Below are 17,262 nucleotides of genomic sequence, written 5' to 3' on the forward strand. Positions count from 1 at the left end.
TGGCCTCCATCGGTTCAAGGAAGCGCAGCTGGTCTTGTGCAGTGCTGGTAGCTTGATGAAGGGATGTTCGTAGTAGGAGACGCGAAGGTCGTCGCATTGACTCCGGCTTTCACATGCAAAACACGCTAAATCCCAATCGGGCATCGATCTTCGCTCCACAACTTCCTCTACAAAACTCGACCAAACAACACGTCAAGCACACACGCAGTACAGCGCACAATGCTACCACGATGACCTCCAAGCCTGCTGCGCCCTCCAACCGCCAGTCATCCAGCGCCATCCCTCTCGTCAAGCCGCAATGCAAAATCCACCCTTCAGCAACAGTAGCAGACAAAGCCCAACTCATCGGGCCTCACGTAATTGAGATAGACGAAGGCGCCGTCATACATCCTCATGCGAAGATCAAGGCAGAGTATGGCAATATAGCAATTGGCAAAGGCACCATCGTCTCCGAGAAAGCCATCGTCGGACTGAGCGAGGAGAGCGGCGAAGACACGACCCTTGTGGTCGGCGAAGGCGTGAGCATTGAGTCCGGTGCCATCGTTGAGGCAAGAAAGATTGGTGATCATGCTACGCTCGGCATCAACTGCAGAGTGGGAGAAGGAGCCGTGCTGGGCAAGTGGTGCAAGATTGCGCCTCTATGCGAGGTAGGGCCGAACGAGGTACTGGACGACTATACCGTGGTATTCGGTGAGGGCAGGAAGGGCAGGCGGGTGGATGTGGTGGTGAGAGATAGGAAGGAGGTCCGCGAAGCGAGGTTGAAGGGAACGGAGATGGAGAGGCAGTTGCTGAGAGGCATCATTGTGGATAGTAAGATGAAATGGACGAGTTGAAGTCTGGTCTTATCAACCACGCAGTGAGCCTGATATCCTGAGCCCGAGAGCTGCCAACTTCTCGTTTGACCTCTCTCTGGCTGACTGGCTCGCTCTGGAAAGCTGCAACAAGAAAGTTCTCATGAATGGCAAGTTGTTACATCAGTATCTGCTACGGGACAGGGTGGCGCACAGCAGCCCCTTCCTCGAGAATACCAACCTCTTACACAGGCTTCGAACAATCCTTCCTTCCTCAAACAATGGAGTCTTCCTCGAGTACAAGTCTTCCTCGAACATCGAGCTTCCTGAACCATCAAGCCCATCTCAAGCATCAACCGTTCCTCAATCCAGCGTTGCTCAATCGAATCCTCATCAACCTTGCAGCCTTTCAAAATTATCAAGGCCTCTTACGCAAAGCGTTGCTCATGCCTTCTTCTGCAGACGAACACCGCCGTCCTTGGTGGTGCCCGAGCTGATCGAACCGGTCTCCGTCTTCTTCTCTTCATGAACCTTCTCTTCACACACACTGCCCTCCGGAGAAGCGACGATGTTCTCAATATCCTTCTGGATCCTCGCCTCGAACTCGGCCTCGGTGCCCAGAACACTCGGAGTGAGACTCGCCGGCGGGCTGATCATGCGCTTCTCAAGCGATGAGGTCGACACCCATGCGTGGATGCCGCCTGGCTCGCTGCCGTTGTACTCGGAGGCGTTGTTGTCGATCGTGCGGCGTGGGTCTTGCTGGTAGTTGATCCTGGCCAGGTCGAACTCGGCTTGGCGAAGACGAAGGGTAGCTTCGTGGAACATGCGCTCCTTCTCCTCGGCGGTAAGCCTTCCCTCTTCAGCAGTGTTGTTGCTGTGGGCGTTGTCGGTACGCAGGGAATGCTCGCTCTCCTCGGACGCGCTCACGAGAGTGTGACCGTACTGGGAGCTGAAGCCGACATGGGATGGCACAAAGTTGGCCGAGCCAGCAGCACGCTGCAGCGCGGTCTCGTTCTGGTTGTTGCCGCCGTAGTTCGGGCCTGACTGTATGCCGACAGCTGGTGTTCCCATGCGATTCACGGTGGTAGCAGGGCGCACTTGACGCGGGGTGTTGAACACGTCCGCCGTGCCAACGTCAGACTGCATGCGACGGACGGTCTGAGGAGCGAGCGGCGAACGGGCTCCAGAGAAGTTGGTAGGTCCGCTGAAGTTCCGGGCGCCTTGCGGTGGGAAGCTGCCTAGAAATCCCGGGTTGATTGGGCGGCTGTTGGCCGGATGGTGGTAAGCGGTTGGCGTGGTGCTGCCCGAACCTTGAGCACTCATAGACGGTAGGCGACCACCGCCGGGAGTGATGGGGACGTAGTTGCCATGCTCGTCAACAACAACCGGAAGATGCATAATCTGGCCTGGGCGCGGAGGCGGGCTCGCAGGGCCATCGAAGTTCGACGGTGGCGTGATCTGCAACTGCGGCTTGTGGATCGCATTGAAGCGTGAGCGCATGGGTGTCGGCTGAGTGTCTCGAGCTTCTCCGATGATGCGGCCACGCTCGTACGGAGCGTTGCGACCTTCCCACGGCACCATGGCGCCATGCTGCTGCGTCATTGGCGGGAAGTTGTTGTCATATCCGGCATCAGAACGATGGGTGGCTGCACGACCATCCTCGGCCAGGCGCTGTGTGGGCTGGCCGCGTCCACGTCCACGTCCACCCTTCTTGCCACGATAGTTGTTGCCGTAATGACTGTTGCTGTCTTTGGGAGCAAGGTCAGGGTCCATCATTGCCGGAGTAGGGACTCGGTGAGGCAGGAACTCCCCTTTGGTGACCCAGCAGAGCAAATTGGTGAAATGCGGCCTCTCGACGTATCTCTTGATCACTGCACGCCCGGCTTCGGTAGGGAAGTGCATGCCGTTCCACATGTTCGTAATCGGACCGTCGTTGTGGTCGTGGTGGATGTCACTGAACCACGGGTACGCCACATTCTTCACATACTTCCATGTCACTGGAATCGTCCTAGGATAGGTCAGCAAGCCATTCATGTATGGCATGTTGAGGAAACTCACCCCCATTCGCTCGACCCGTCTTCGCCGTACTCGAAGTTCTCGAGGTTGGTGCCACCCTCCATGAACGGTCCAGACATCTCAGCAAGGGCGCAGTACGACTTGTACCCATTAACGGAGAAAAGAAACAACACCTTGTCATCTTCGCTCTTGCGAGAATTCCACACACGCATAATGCGGGCTCCGACCTTGTCCACCGTGGCCCACTTGCCCCCCTGCACAGCGGCTTGAATGTTTGAGAAGAAGTCCGTCCTGATGGAGATGACACGCGCCTTGAGAATATTAGCTCTGCACGCTCACGAGGGAGATCATCTTTTACTTACATTCGCCTCCAGCTTGAAGTTTTTGTTTCCGATGCTTTTCAAGGTCATGAATGCTCCCGGGTATGCTGCGGTGAAGTGTTCGGGCATGCGGTTGTTTCTGAGTTGTTTCTGGATGCTCTGCGGGTGATGGGCTTCTTCGATCCATACAAAGATGGGAGCGGTGCCGTGTTGCTGCTCCTCGAATTTGGTGAGGTCGCTGAGCGTGTCAAGCTCAGAGTCGCCCTCTTCGGCGGCAGTAGGGTTCATGGTAGAGTCCGGACGGGTAAGCTGGCCGGGGACAGCATCTGGAACTGTCATGTTGAGAACCGCGTCATTGCTCACCTCGTGGGTGTTCTTGAAATGTACGGCTTTCTTAACAGTGCTGATAGGTACGTTGGAAGAGTCTTCTGCTTTGATCGGCGTCGATGATGTGAAGTCGCTCGAAGGAATTCGGTGCTGATTCGCCAGGTCACGTGATGAGCCGAATGGATACTGAATGAGCGGAAACGTGTTCGCGTTCGAGTCTGCAGCTTGGTTGACATGCGGGCTCGTGGAGAAAGTGTGGTGGATGGTGGCATCGGTGGAAAGAGCATCATGCTTGCGTTCTACTACACGATCGGTCTGGTCAGCTTGGTCGAACTGCAGCCCCAATCCCACAGCGGCTTCTGGCACGGCAGTCTGACGACCGGCGGGACGCAAAGGAACGGCAACTGCATGGCCGCGAAGGGAGGAGTTCCAGCTCTTCTTCTTTGGGATGGTGGCGCTCTGAGTCGCCTCTGTGGCCGAACCGGGAGTCCAGGAGCCGGAAGACAGGGAGGTGGCCACGGTTGAGATGGCCGAGCCGGGACCGGAGGAGGAGGGCGGTGCGCCACCAGGGGCGACGCAAGCCAGGTTGGTGTTGATGGGGGGTGGCCGCGCCACCTCCGCGTACGAGCGCTTCTTCTCCGCTGGAGCGGAGGGGTTGCTGGCCATCTGCGGTAGGAAATTAGCATGAGAAAATTCGTGCTTTCGGAGAAGAGGCGGATCCTTACGGTGATGCTTGGCCGATCAGCAGCAAGTTATCGATTCTAGAGTCAATCAGAAGTCAGCAATGTGTCAGTCAGTCAGTGGAAGCTTGGCTGGCGTACGGCAAGATGTTGTTGTGCTGATGGTCCAGAAGAAGGTGAAAATGAGCTCAGGTCACGGAAGCCTTTGCGCGCGTGACTCGTGTTGTGATCTACCTCTGTTTGGATTAGCCTGATTTGAATGAAGTAATTTCCCAGATAGGAAGGAACTCACAGTGGCCCCAGAGACAGCTGTAGCCAACGCTTGCGATCATGCAGACATCCGCCGCAGCTAATCGTATCAGCTTCACCTCATCTTTGAAGAACGGCCTGATCGTGCAACTTGTCGATGAACGCACTGCTTCACTGTTCAGTGAAGGTTGCTGTGAGCAACGGCTGCTGCTGGATGAAGTCGTGTTAGATTGCAGACAGCGTGGCGACGTGAATGTCCTTCCACGACACTTGAAATTCTCAATGCGGCCAACGAACTCTTCACGCAAGCTGACTGTCCAGCTGCTCCAGGTAGGCTGCCGTTCTTTTCCTTTCTTCACCAGGCCACCCCGAGCAAGCGGTCAGAAGAATTCATATTGCAAGCTGGACCATAGCCACAATTTCCGCCGCAGCGAGATCTGACGTCCACAACACATATTTTCTTGCATGCTCGAGCATTGGCAAAGAAACAATTGGACCAACCTGTGCAGCGGTGCGAGCTGGACCTACGGTTCTCACATCCTGCTTGACCACACGCCGGAGAATAAGCAGCTGGCGAAAGCATTGCATGCAGCAGAGCGGCTGTGGTCGCCACCGGCCACTCCTTGGTGTGCTTCTGGGTGGTGGGAGTCTGTCCTTCTGCTCGCCGTCGATATGAACATGCCTCTCATGCCAGCGTCCTGCCCTAGCGGCTCCCACAGCCAGCGAGCTCTCCATCGAGCTTTGGATTGCTGCCAGGCAGAGCATGGCTACCATCAATGGAAGGCGTAGGTCTGGCGATGTGACCGGATCTCGTTGGACAGTGAGAGGTCTGGAACGTGAGGTTCTCCCAGTTCCTCATAGGCGAGCTCCGACGTGCTCAGCTTTTCCCAGCATGGGCTGAAAGCAGCGCGGAGAGTACTTTGCTCTGCAGACCACACCTCTTGCAAGTTGCTGTTCTCTCAGTCGCGTCAACAATCGGGACTGGGGCGACCACGGCTCGCTGAAGCGCCTTCCCGCACGCACGATCTGAGGCAAACAAGCTGTCGACAGTGAAAGCGGCCTACTAAGTCAGCGCGAGCTGTCCAAGGGATCTTCTCACAGACAGTGACGATGAGAGAGATACGGCTTTGTGGGTCGAGAGAAGACTGTCCAGATGTCCCTCGTGGGCCACTTTCACGGTCTCCCGCTTGCCATGGGACCACCGAAGTCTCTTCGTACAAGAGCGTAGGAAACCAACCCGGTGAGATGCCGGCGAAGGACGTCGCGTATGTGTAGAAGCTTGACGACGACCTCAACGGCGACAGTACTGCGCGCTTGGGGTGCTTCGGTTGATTCAATAGCTAGGACGGTTCTTCTCGGCGAGATAAGCGCTGTGGACTACAAGCCTGGAGTCCAGGTCGGGTAGCCAGCGCTCTGCGCCCTACCTACCACTCCCGGGATTGATCAAATCGCTGGTCAAGACAGACAGTCGCGGCCGATAGTTGGGTGTTCAGCTCAAGTGCTCGCCGGACCGTCCTGTCGCCATCACAATGGCCGCCAGCCACGCTCCGTGCCATTGCCACGCAGTCCGCGACAAGCAAATCACATTTCATCCGGCACCCTCAGATACTCGTAATCGATGGCCATGCTCAGTGGCACGCGAGCCGGTACAAGTGAGTTTTCTGGGTCGTGGGAGCCTTGCCGTGTTCGTTTTGATCCACAGCACACTCGAAAGGATGGTTGTTTGATGAACTTCAGGCAAACGCAGAAAGGTAATTCTCCTTTGTCTTCTTACGACGTTGTAGAGATTAGATGGAGCGGTTCATCGAGCTCTTTCCTTGCCAGGCGTCGCACCTTCCTCAAGCAAGTGCATGGACCTCACCGCTTTCCAGACCTCACCTGGACTTCATGACTGCGCTTTTGATTCCGACTCCATTTGCACATTCGCTCGCTTTTTTGAGTGGGATATTCACCGAATGCGCACTGCCGCCAGCACCCCGATTCGCGACTGAGAAACTGAACAGAACACAATGGCGACGATCCAGATCTCCAAGACGAAAGGCACCGAGACGCTGAACAAGACCGAGGTCACGCAGAAGCAAAGCATCGATGTCGTGCAAACCATGCTTCACAGTGGTGTATGTTTTGCGATCTTCTGATACCGTACCAATGCTAACTTCGTGGCAGCTGAGCTGCATAACGTACTTGCGGTAAGGGCATTTCTCCACACCGAACAGGGGTGGAGACTAATCTGAACAGCAACCTCCTGGCAGACAAGGCGTACGATATGCAAGAATATGACTCGACCGCAACCATCCAGCCCTACGACGAGTACGCCTCTGGCCGAGCTGCGCTCACGCGAAGGCGCTCGACTCAGCGAAGCGCCAAGCTTCAGGTGCTGAGACGCGGGCGCAGCAAGCGAGTCGACCTGCTGCTAGACTGGCTGGTATGTTTGATACGGTTGAAAACTCATCGATTGACATTAATGCCAGCGACAGGAACATGGCGCTTTCCCAGCGCTCCAAGCAGGTAACCTGCGTTCCATGGAGATACACGTGCACACAGACCCGGAACATCCCGAGCGCGTAGTGGAGACGTACACGTTCAAAATCAGGTACGCTCCAAGGCCAAAAGGCGGCCAGCTGCTTGCTGGAGTTCAGCTGGAAGGACCCGGCGGCTCATCCGCCAGTGTGGGAGCGACGAATGAAGCACTGAAAGGGCTCCTTCGCCAGCTCATCGCGCATTGTGCCGATCTGCCTGATCTTCCAAGTATGTCAGCATGCCGCATGCGCTCACAATCCCTGACAATACTGACATCTCGCAGGCAAAAGATATATGTCAATGGCACTTTTCTACGAGCGTGACACAGCCGTGGCAGACAAGCCAACAGGCTTCGTACCTAACGATACCATGGACCTCACCTTTGCCGCGACGGATGGGTGGGAAAAGAAGGAGCGTTACTTTGAGAATCTTGGCTCTGGCTTTCACCGGTAAATATGAGTTGGTGTCTCATCAAACGTGCTCCATTGACGTGACTACAGTACTTCCATGGGCATAACTTACCTGCAACCACTCGGTTACGCCGTCGGCGCTGGACTGAAGCCCCCGAAAATCCCAGACTGGATCACTTACAGAACGGAGCCTGGGCTCGATTCATTGCAGTCGACGGCTCCCACGTCTGCGGTTGCAGAACAACGTCAACTGACAGCAACTCCCTCAACGGTCGTGGAGAGTGAATACCTTGCAAGGACCTCGACTCCAGAAGACAGTCCTACTGCACTCAGCCGCCCCTCCACGTCGCCCGCACGCAAACAGTCGGCCGATGTAGAAGCAGAGGACGAGTACACGGGGGGCTACACAGCTGTCGCCCTTCTCGTTCCCACTCAACCCCTCTTGTCCCAATTCGGTGGCACTCAGAACACGCAATCGAGCAATGTTCCAGAGATGAAGAGAAATCTGCGGTCGATGATGCACGCCGAACACTTCACACAAGGCGATACCCAAACACAGGCAATTCCATCATCCCAACCAAGCGGTCATAACGATACTGCCGCTATCCCTGCATCATCGCCGCGTTCATCGCCAGCACAGGCAACACTTTCAGGACCTGTCATCGATGCGTCAGAGAGGTCGAAGTGCATTTCACGACAGAAGACTCGGAGTTCAGCGAAAGCGGGAGATGTCAACGAAGCAGACAAAGACCATACCGTACTGTGCCAGTGCGAGCACCACGAAACCGAGGGAGACATGGTGTGTAAGAGCTCGGTTTCATCACATACACACACTGACAACATGCGCCAGGTCCAGTGTACGTACTGCAGTACGTGGCAACACCTGCACTGCTACGGCTATAAGGGCCAAGATGATGAGCGTCTGCCCGAAGTCCACGTGTGCTACGATTGCCTGCTCAGTGATGATGACACCAGCACTCGTTCTCGCCTTCAAGAACTCACCATGAAGAGACGAGCTATGTACCACGCGCTCAGCTCTGGGCTGAGCACTCCAAATCAGTTGGCTGGTGCTCTTGGTACGTCCACGATCAGATTGACCGGCAGCGACTTTGCTAATGAGCTTTTTGCAGGCATTCCAAATTCTGCCGCAAAGGATCTGTTCGCTTTCCTCAAGAGCAACGGATACTTCATTGCGGCCAAGCAGCCAAATACGAGAAGGCACACAGGAAGCCGAAGGCTGTCTTCTGTGGCCCTCAAGGAAGGCCCGAAGTATCAGGAAATGCTGGCCAGCCTATTTGATCCTCTCTTGCACATCAGCCACTACGTGAGTCTCACGCTTGTGGGGGTTTGGCTACCAACGCTAACATTCATCTCAGTACGGCGTAGTTAAGGCATCAAGCATGCAGACAAACGAAGTGCAGCAGCGTCTGGTGGCTAAAGCAGGCGGCATGCCACCACCTGTCACTCCTGCTTCTCAGTTGAGAAAGAGGAAGGCCGCTCAGACGCCAGCATCAGGTCTTGACCTTCGCCAATCAATGACCCCGTACGACACGCCACCCCATCTCCGCACGCATTTGACCCGATCCTCGAAGCGCGCACGCTTGAGCGGCGACGAAGATGAGGTTGTAGCTGCGACACCTCCGAAGGCCCGACGAAGGACAACCAGCTCCCCTGCACGTGTGAAGAGTGTCCGTACAGCAGTGATGCTTGACGCTGCTGGCTTGCCTTCCAGCCCAGGTCCTTCCAGTTACGAGAACGCGCTCATGGCGTGACGTCGGTGACGAGTGATGATTAGCTGGCCATCTCTAGGGGATGCTGTGTTGCGATTGCTATTTGCTGGGTCTAATTCTTTTGCTCGATAGTCGACCGCAGTGGCTAGAAATATGTTGCAGCGTATGCGGAACAGTATTACAGGACATTGAAATTTGACAGAAACACACAGATGCTTTCATACAGTGGCATCTATCTTTTCTCATCTTTCGATCCAAGTCGACCACCCTTCTGCTCTTATCCCTCTCCAAAGGCTCAAGGGCACGGGCCAGACATGCCAGTACCCGATCTGTCGTGCCATATCCCCCAGAAGTGGCAGGCAAAAAGTGGCCCAGGCTAGGAAGAAAGCAACGTTCACCACCTTTCGCCCCACCATGGGAAGACTCGTCTGGCGTACAGAAGGCGGACATACCGCCAGCATCAGCTTCCCAACCGCAACTTCTGCAAGTATAGCTGTTGGTTGCAGCCAAAAGAACGTCCCAACTTTGAGCCTGATCATGTTCACGCTCTCTTTCGCATGAAGTGGCTCCGGAGGTACAAGACCCATGTGAACCACACCACTCAAGAAGAAGGCAACAGAGGTGACGATCGCGTACCTGAGAAAGCTACCAGGCGCTATGCCTAGCACATCGACGACAGCATAGCCCGGCCCGGCCGACATTATGCGCATCGCTTGGTGCCAGTACTCGCCCCAGAAGCCGCGGACGCCTCGCTGAGCGATTACGCTTATGGGGCCGAAGAGAGGAGCCCAGTGGTGCGGTGACCACTCATCTGGTAGCCAGCCCAGAGCGTTGAGACCTAAGGGTAACAAACAGGGTAGATACATCAGTTGACTGATCGCTGCCCAAGCTTGAGCCGCTAAGATGGCGCTTCGGAAGACTTGGGGTGGGACGAAGTCGAGCGTTCGGGAGGGCAGAGGTGAGGAGATGGAGACGTTGGCATCCGTAAAGTATGAATCGTAGCTGATGTATGCTCTCGTAAAGTCCAGGATCAGGTATCCTCGAACGAAGCTCCTTATTGCCAGGTTCATGAAGGCACTCCGAGACCTGAAAGCTAGCTCCGGAGGTTGTCGTCGGTCGTGAGAAGCGTCTCCGACCTTCCAATGCTTCATGCGGATAGAGACGAGCAGTGTTCCGATCCAATTCAGTCGTTCTGAAAGCTTTGCTGGGTATTGTTCCTCGATAATCCTAGATGGTGCTGCCTGAGCGTCTGTTTTATGTTTGGCCGCATCCGAAAATTGCTCATCATCCCCATTGGTAGATCCTCGTTTGACGACGTAGACGAATCGATTTTGAACATCCTTGAAGCATAGAAAGTAGAAGCTCCAGAGCAAGAGGTCAACGCTGATCACATCGACAGCTGGACCCATCTCGATCCAAGCATGCACCGTACAAGCCGTCGTGGTTGGCAGGAATATTGCTGCGCTTTGCCATCTCGACAGTATTTTTCGTGGGATCGAGAGGGCGAGTGGTAGAAGGATGATCGTTGCAAAGTATGAGAGACTTCGTGGGCCTGGTACAACATGTGAAGTCAGGTGCCCATATCCGGCTGTCCAGAGCATGCTAACGACCTTGGACTGCTCGCAGCATCAATTGAGATGTACTTACAACATTTACCCTTGAAGAATGAAGCGCTTTGCAAAAGCGTTACTACGATATCACTGACGTCACCATTCAATGAAACAGACCAAAGTCCTGATGAATTCGGCGCTCAAAACATTGCTCAAACTTGTCTCGAAGGAGCGTGCATGCCATGAATGTACCCGGGTATATGTGTTCAAACCGACAGATCCATCCACCAACGCCGGGAGGCAGAAGCCAAAACACCTATTCGCCGAAGCCAACCGCTTGTAGGGTATATCCAAAATCCCAAAGCCACCTCATATGTCATCGTTTAGATGCCGTCAAATCGTTCCAGTGCAACCCCAACTCCTTCTGACGAAGCCGCGCATCGAACACCAACTACCATCATCCACTCCAGCTCCCATCTGGTCGAGCATGTCTCCTCGCGTGACGGCGATGTCTTAGTCTGACGCTTGTTGGCGCCTCAACCGGAGGCGAATATATCGGTGAAGCCGTTGCAAAGACCGTCACGAGTGTCGTTAGCTCTGCCGTGGGTGAGGCGTATGGATCAGGCGTCGTTGCTGCAGTCGGGTATTCGGTAGGGAACGTCTCATATGGTGTAGTTTCTTCAGCGGTAATTGGTGTGGTGTCTCCAGTGGTCAACGGTGTGGTGTCTCCAGTGGTAATTGGCGTGGTCTCGGCAGTGGTGAACGGTGCGGTCTCCTCAGTAGTAATTGGCATGGTCTCCCCTGTGCTCAACGGCGTAGTCTCCTCAGTGGTCAGCGGTGTGGTTTCGCCAGTCGTCATTGCCGTGGTCTCTTCAGTCGTCAATGGTGTGGTCTCGCCAGTCGCGATTTGCGTGGCCTCTCCAGTCGTCAATGGGGTAGCTTCATTTGTGGTGGCTGCCGTTGTTCCTGGAGACTCGTATGCAGGTGCAGAGCTAGCCACAGGCGCCGCAGAGCTGCTTGCAGGAGGAGAGCCTTCGGAAGGACTACCATCACCGCCGCCCCCTGGAGCGCAGGAGTCCGTTGCCGATCCAAGCGGCGCAACGGCCATCTGGGGCGCCGGATTGCTGTCGGAGATTGGATTGCAGCCGGGGAGAAACTTGCCAGGGCTGTCTACGTTCTCCTTGTACTGCACAGGTAAGCTGCAGCTCTCCGCAGATCCACTGGACTTGAAGTTCGAGCAGCTGCCGACGTCGTCGTTCCCAAACTTTGGCTGCGGGCATGTAGACAAGAGATCGGGTAGAGCGCCCTCTTCCCAGCCATTGAAGAAATCCTGATGCATGCCAAAACCCGTATTGTCACCCTGTGCGAGAACGAAGGAGTCTGGTTTGACTTTGTCAGCCACCGCATCAATGTCAAAGAAGTTCTCGATGAGAAGATGCGGCAGGCGGCGAGGATGAGAGCTTGGACAGGCGCCACCTTTGGGATCCCCCTCTGCATATGCCATGTGTGCGCTTGGGTTGGAAGGATCGTAGTCGTCGCCGTTCCAGCAGTGGGGGAAACTGACAGTTCCGAAGAAGTATGGGTAGTCGGAACAAGTGCTGACCCCAGTGGGGAAGCCTCCACTGTCTCCAACGTTAGTACTAGAGAAGGGTTAGCAGATGTCTCGATAAGTGGAGCAAAAGTGGTGAGGTCTCGGAGCACTCCGTGGTCCTGAGACCTCAGAGGCGTTTCTGGAGAACCCTCCCACCCATCAGATTGACGTACGAGCCGCCGTTATTGCATTTCCAGTCAATGGCGTTACTGCCAGTGGACGATCGTGCGTATGGATCACCCGAAATCATCCTGAAGCCCTTGGGAAATTCGAACGGTTCCGCTTTCTCTCCAGTGCCGACATCGATGTAGTATAGCTTGTGGCCTTTGATAGGAACGCGGATGTAGCCTTCAGATTCGTCGCTTGACTCCATATACAATGCTGGGTGCCAGTAGATGCTGTGGTCGACGGCATTTCCTTGGAAACCAGCGGAACCGACTGTTGTGCATGTCGACGACTGTAGTTCATCGTAGTCGAGCGTGGGAGAGAGCTTGTTGGCACCAAAAAAATGGTGAGCGTGGCCGGACAGTCCTCCAGGTGCGATGATGGGATCAATCCTCTGGATTGAAGTGTCATCAACTGTAGGTGAATACATAACGAATTGCTGTGCGGCTGCATTGCTCCAGAGCAGGGCTGTTACCAGCACAGCGTGTACCATTGGTCCGGCCATGGTGAGTGTGAGGCTGTCAAAGCTTCGTAGAGGAAAGAATGAACGGTAGGAAGAAGAGGAGCGCAGGCTTGGTATATGGATGATTTTCCTGCGATCCACGTGGGAGCAGGATCAAGCGGGGCATGGTAAAGAGCGGATACTTATCTTGCTGAAGGAGTGAATGCAGAATGGATGTAACAGAGTGAATGCTGAAGGAGCGTGATATGCAGAGAGCGGCCACCAAGGGAAGTATGGAAGGATGAGCAGTAGCAGCATACCAACCACCCCAACGTGGGATATCACTTATATCCACCGGCGCTCTCACGCAGAGCATGATATCGCGGCAAGGTGGAGACTGACCGTTCGAGAGCAACTCGGCGCCTCCTGCAGGATGGACTCGAAGCGCAGGCTTATTGCGATCGCAAATAATGTCCAGCTGGCAGTCTGGCAGTAGGCGATACTGCCGCTGCGCGCTGCCACGACTCTGCTCTCTCCTGTTCGGGGAGAAGAAGGTGTCACGAGGCAGCGAGATGGCGGTAGGTCAGGATGAGTCAAATGGGAGGTGTTGTTGTTGTTGGAGTGAGGTGCGGTCAGCCAGCAGAGAGGAATGGCGCCAATGCAGGTCAGCATGATCTGAAACACACACCTCTTGGTTGAAACCAAGAATAGCGCTGGCCTAAATCCCATAACACGCTGTGCCTTGAACGGCATGCCGATTGATCCTGGGGACGGCAGATGGGTGGAAAGACAGGTGGCTGGGAATGCCAGATCGCACGTGGTGCTCGGGGATGCATTCTATACAATCGCTTGAAAGGCAACGCTAGAGTAATCAACTATCACGACCACGCTTTGCACCCATCATCATCTGCGGACGTCCATAGACCTTAACTCAGGTCGAACCCAGCTCCACTGCGGACAGCCGCCAAAAGCCGACTCTTCATAACCTCCTCCGACCTATACATCGGCAGCTTGAGCAGGTTGACACACGTACTCGTGCTCGGCCATCTCCCCTCATCACTCCCACTATCCCTGATGCTGAACCTCGGATTCAGGTACTCAAACCCAAGCAACGGACCTCTGGGTGTAGACGTAACGAACTTGAGCACCGCCCTGCGATCGGCATCTGGGAGCTTCTCCATCACGTTCCAGAACAGCTGAATGCTCGGGTGTTCTGCGTCATCGTCTCCGACGACGTACGTGCCGCCGTAGAGGGTGTTGCGGCGGAGGTCAGCGACGTCGATAGCGCTGCCAGACCCGCCGATTAGAGTCTGCAGTTCGGACTGGTTGAACATGTTGAGCCAGCTCGGCTGGACGATGCTGCCGAGACCTCGGAGGAAGGCGTTCGTTTGCGCGGCGCTCTGGCCTTGCAAGCGGTAGCGAGAGATGGCGTTGATGTAGAGTAGTCTGTTCTGTGCTGTGACAGGCTCGTTGGCGCCGTTGGGGATGAGCTCTCGCTCGACGACTTGTTTCTTCTCGTCGGGCCCAATCATGTCGTCCACGGTGAACGTCAAGCCCAAGCTCTCGACCTCATCTGCAGGCGCATTCTTCAGACTCAGCAGGCCTTTGTAAAGACCCTCGTCAAGATCTCGCAAGTCGTTGATGTTTGCCCTGTAACCTGATTCCAACGTCGCCTGTCCCGTGCCACCCGTGAGCGCCCACTTCTTCAGGAAGAAGCCGGCGAAATTGACGTCCACCAGGATGCCTTCGTACAAGCACTTGCCGATAATTCTGCCCAGGAACTCATACTGCTGCAGTAGCTCCTTGACAGCCGCCCGAGATTCTGGGTGATTTTGGGGAAAGCCCATGGACTGCCACTTAAGCTTGAGATCCTCGAGAGCGGTCGGGTTAGGGTAGAGCAGGTGCTTGTCGTTCTCTACAAAGAACTTCTCTGGCATGGTGTCACTTTCAACATCGAAGGCTTGGTTGATGACAGAAGTCAGAAACTCCTTCGTGACACCGCCACCGTCAATGCCTGCTTCGGCGATGTCGAACTCGTCAACGAAAGTGATCTGGATTGGTTCTTTGAGCGAGGCTCCAAGATCATAGAATTCTCTGAAAGCATCATCAAATTCGTTCTTCCGTCTTATCTTGGCGTGGTGCCGTGCCAGCATATGTCGCGGGTCGACGCCGTGTTGGGTAGCCTGAACAAACATGCTCTGTCGCCAGAGGTCGGGATCGGTGTGGCCATTCCGTCGCTTTTCTTGATCCAAGCCGACAAACTGGCGGAAGATCTCCACTCGGGTAGTGAAAGGAATGAAGAAGGGCATGTTCTGAAGAATCTCCAGACGAGGCGCCACCGATTCGAGATAACGCTTACGGCTCGCTTTCCGTTGCGCTCGCGCTCGATTCTCTTGCGAGCGAAGTGCACCGGCGCGAGCTCCAGCACCAGACATTATCCCGCCAGCAGGCTCATCGTCTGAGTCGGCTGCGGTGTCATCCTTATCCTCGTCGTCCTGTTCTTGGACTTGATGCCGAGACTCCTCTTCAGCCACAACCCCTGGGATGAACTGCTCCATGTTGAATCTGCTCGTCAAAAGCCAGTGGTCTGCAGGTAGGAAGTGTCGTCTTGAATCGCGCTCATAGATGGCTCGCAACAGGCCGGTCACCAGGCCTTTGAGGTAGTCAATCGTCAATCCTGAGAGACCCGCGACTACCAACGGTTTACTTTCGGCGTCCTTCTTTGGCATGCCTGCAACAAGAGTGCCGTGGCCAAAATGCCTGCTCAAGCTCGAGCCCTGTCCATCCTTGGCGGCTGAGGCAGTGTCTGTATTGTTCAGATCTGAAGCATTGAAGTAGAGGACGAATCCAAGGTTCTTCAGAAACGTCACCAGGTCGGCCACGTTGGTCAAGGGGATAGCACTTGGTCTTCTCCCACTTCCAACAAACTCCTCATCATCCATGATCTTCAGAAGAAATGTATAGAGCTCCAGGAAAACTAGAATGACAGTCCAGTCGTCGCGCATCTCAGCTGTGGGAGTGGGAGTCTTGATCAGTGGCAAGACGGTGCGCGAGTTCTGCTCTATGGTGCCAAAGACAGAACTGGATCTCGCTGCTGACCAGAAGTACTGCGTTGCTGGCAAAGCTTGGTCATCGGTTCGCTTGTTTGTAGGACCAAGATAGAGCCACATCCGGATGTCATCTGCTTTTCGTGGAAAGCAGCGAAGGAGTGTGAGTGCATAGCCGGCAAGGAGCTGGGTGTTCGCTACCCGGTTTGTACCGTTTGAGGTGTGAGGACTTTGGCGAATGAGCAGGTTCCGAATAGATTCCTGGTTGATAAGAGAGCTGATCTGTTTGTCGAGGAACTTGTTGAGAGGAAGACCGCTGCTGACTTTCCGTAGGACATCCTGGTCGAAAGACACATTTTCCATGTCGATTGGTGTTCCTTCAAAGTCAACTTCGTCGGCGAGTGAACCAAGCAAGCGGGATATTATCGCCGTAAAACTGTCACTAGCTTGCGTCGTCGCCGCCAAAAAGATTGTGTTGCCTAACAGCCAAAGCCTAGCCCGGGCAGTGTCTCCAAGTCGATGCTCCTGTATGGATGCCAGAGCGCTAACCAGCGTGGGAGAATCGATTGAGACGCGGAGCAAGTCCATCATATCCACGGCCAAAGGTCTCGATAGCAATACCGCAAGGCCCACATAAGCCTCGGGGGAGCTTTGCAACGGCGCCAGCAGCGCGTTTTGCAGAGCATCTGCGTGTACCTCCCTCAACGCCATCAGAGCATCGTAGTACTCCGTGGCATCCTTCTCACGCAAAGTTGTCCTCCTCGCAGCAAATGCCAATGTCATTAATGTCACCCGGTCTGTCTCCGTGTCCGTGCCATCCCTTAGCCTCAGCGAGGAAATGCATGCCCGCTCCAACTTCAAGTAAGCCTCCGGCCAAGGTCCACCTTCACATCGAACCGCATCCGCCGTGGCCATCTGCCGCATGCCATACCATCCCAGTCGTTTCCGATCGCCACCTTCCCGACCCCGGAAGAACAGCAGCAGTCGCCGGAGTTGTGTCAGACTCTCTTCCGCGTTCGCATATGCTCCTCTTTGCTGCTTTGCCGAAGCCTGCTCTTCCAGTTCGTCCCAGATTTGCCGCCACGCGCGAAAGGTCCTCCGCCTTGCACTGTGACCCCTCCATACCTTCTGAATGCGGGCGGAGGCCTGGAGTTCCTCTCGCTTCCGTTGTCGTGCTGCCCTCTCCCTCTCAGCAGAGGCTACCGCAGACTGTGAGCCGGATGTGGGCGCTGACGAGGCTGCAGCGAAAGGGTTCGTAGGCCGGCCGGAGAGGTTGACCTGGCGCGGGCGGCGCGCACTTCCTGTGAATGTCTGATACATATTGACATTATCTGAGCCGGATCAGTTGTATGGATAGACCATCACCGAGTGACCAAGAAGTGAGGGATGTCAAAGCAGGCAGGCGGGTGGCGTGGTGAGGTTGA

At 55.2% G+C, this 17,262-nt stretch overlaps 6 protein-coding genes across 6 annotated transcripts; 2 read left to right on the forward strand and 4 right to left on the reverse strand.

Moving 5' to 3' along the window:
* Positions 1–230: 230 nt before the first annotated feature.
* On the forward strand, positions 231–874 carry LTR77_001254 (uncharacterized protein; the record flags this gene model as incomplete). Its single annotated transcript, XM_064798516.1, has 2 exons — positions 231–810; positions 858–874. The coding sequence occupies 2 exons, from the start codon at positions 231–233 to the stop codon at positions 872–874; spliced, it is 597 nt and encodes a 198-aa protein (XP_064662843.1).
* A 361-nt stretch (positions 875–1,235) lies between these two features.
* Positions 1,236–4,120, reverse strand: LTR77_001255 (uncharacterized protein; the record flags this gene model as incomplete). The annotated part of the gene is made up of 3 exons (XM_064798517.1): positions 1,236–2,799; positions 2,850–3,118; positions 3,170–4,120. 3 exons carry the CDS (start codon positions 4,118–4,120, stop codon positions 1,236–1,238), a joined length of 2,784 nt encoding a protein of 927 aa, XP_064662844.1.
* Positions 4,121–6,392: 2,272 nt separating this feature from the next.
* LTR77_001256 (uncharacterized protein) lies at positions 6,393–9,085 on the forward strand (the record flags this gene model as incomplete). Its single annotated transcript, XM_064798518.1, has 8 exons — positions 6,393–6,500; positions 6,550–6,572; positions 6,622–6,808; positions 6,855–7,131; positions 7,187–7,352; positions 7,404–8,112; positions 8,164–8,637; positions 8,690–9,085. 8 exons carry the CDS (start codon positions 6,393–6,395, stop codon positions 9,083–9,085), a joined length of 2,340 nt encoding a protein of 779 aa, XP_064662845.1.
* A 200-nt stretch (positions 9,086–9,285) lies between these two features.
* On the reverse strand, positions 9,286–10,452 carry LTR77_001257 (uncharacterized protein; the record flags this gene model as incomplete). Its single annotated transcript, XM_064798519.1, has 1 exon — positions 9,286–10,452. The coding sequence occupies one exon, from the start codon at positions 10,450–10,452 to the stop codon at positions 9,286–9,288; it is 1,167 nt and encodes a 388-aa protein (XP_064662846.1).
* Positions 10,453–11,050: 598 nt separating this feature from the next.
* Positions 11,051–12,854, reverse strand: LTR77_001258 (uncharacterized protein; the record flags this gene model as incomplete). Its single annotated transcript, XM_064798520.1, has 2 exons — positions 11,051–12,233; positions 12,358–12,854. 2 exons carry the CDS (start codon positions 12,852–12,854, stop codon positions 11,051–11,053), a joined length of 1,680 nt encoding a protein of 559 aa, XP_064662847.1.
* Positions 12,855–13,717: 863 nt separating this feature from the next.
* Positions 13,718–17,158, reverse strand: HUL5 (ubiquitin-protein ligase (E3); the record flags this gene model as incomplete). The annotated part of the gene is made up of 1 exon (XM_064798521.1): positions 13,718–17,158. The coding sequence occupies one exon, from the start codon at positions 17,156–17,158 to the stop codon at positions 13,718–13,720; it is 3,441 nt and encodes a 1,146-aa protein (XP_064662848.1).
* Between the last annotated feature and the right edge of the window lie 104 nt (positions 17,159–17,262).

Source organism: Saxophila tyrrhenica, assembly GCF_035928015.1.
Source record: "Saxophila tyrrhenica strain CCFEE 5935 chromosome Unknown scaffold_2, whole genome shotgun sequence".
Taxonomy (NCBI): domain Eukaryota; kingdom Fungi; phylum Ascomycota; class Dothideomycetes; order Mycosphaerellales; family Extremaceae; genus Saxophila; species Saxophila tyrrhenica.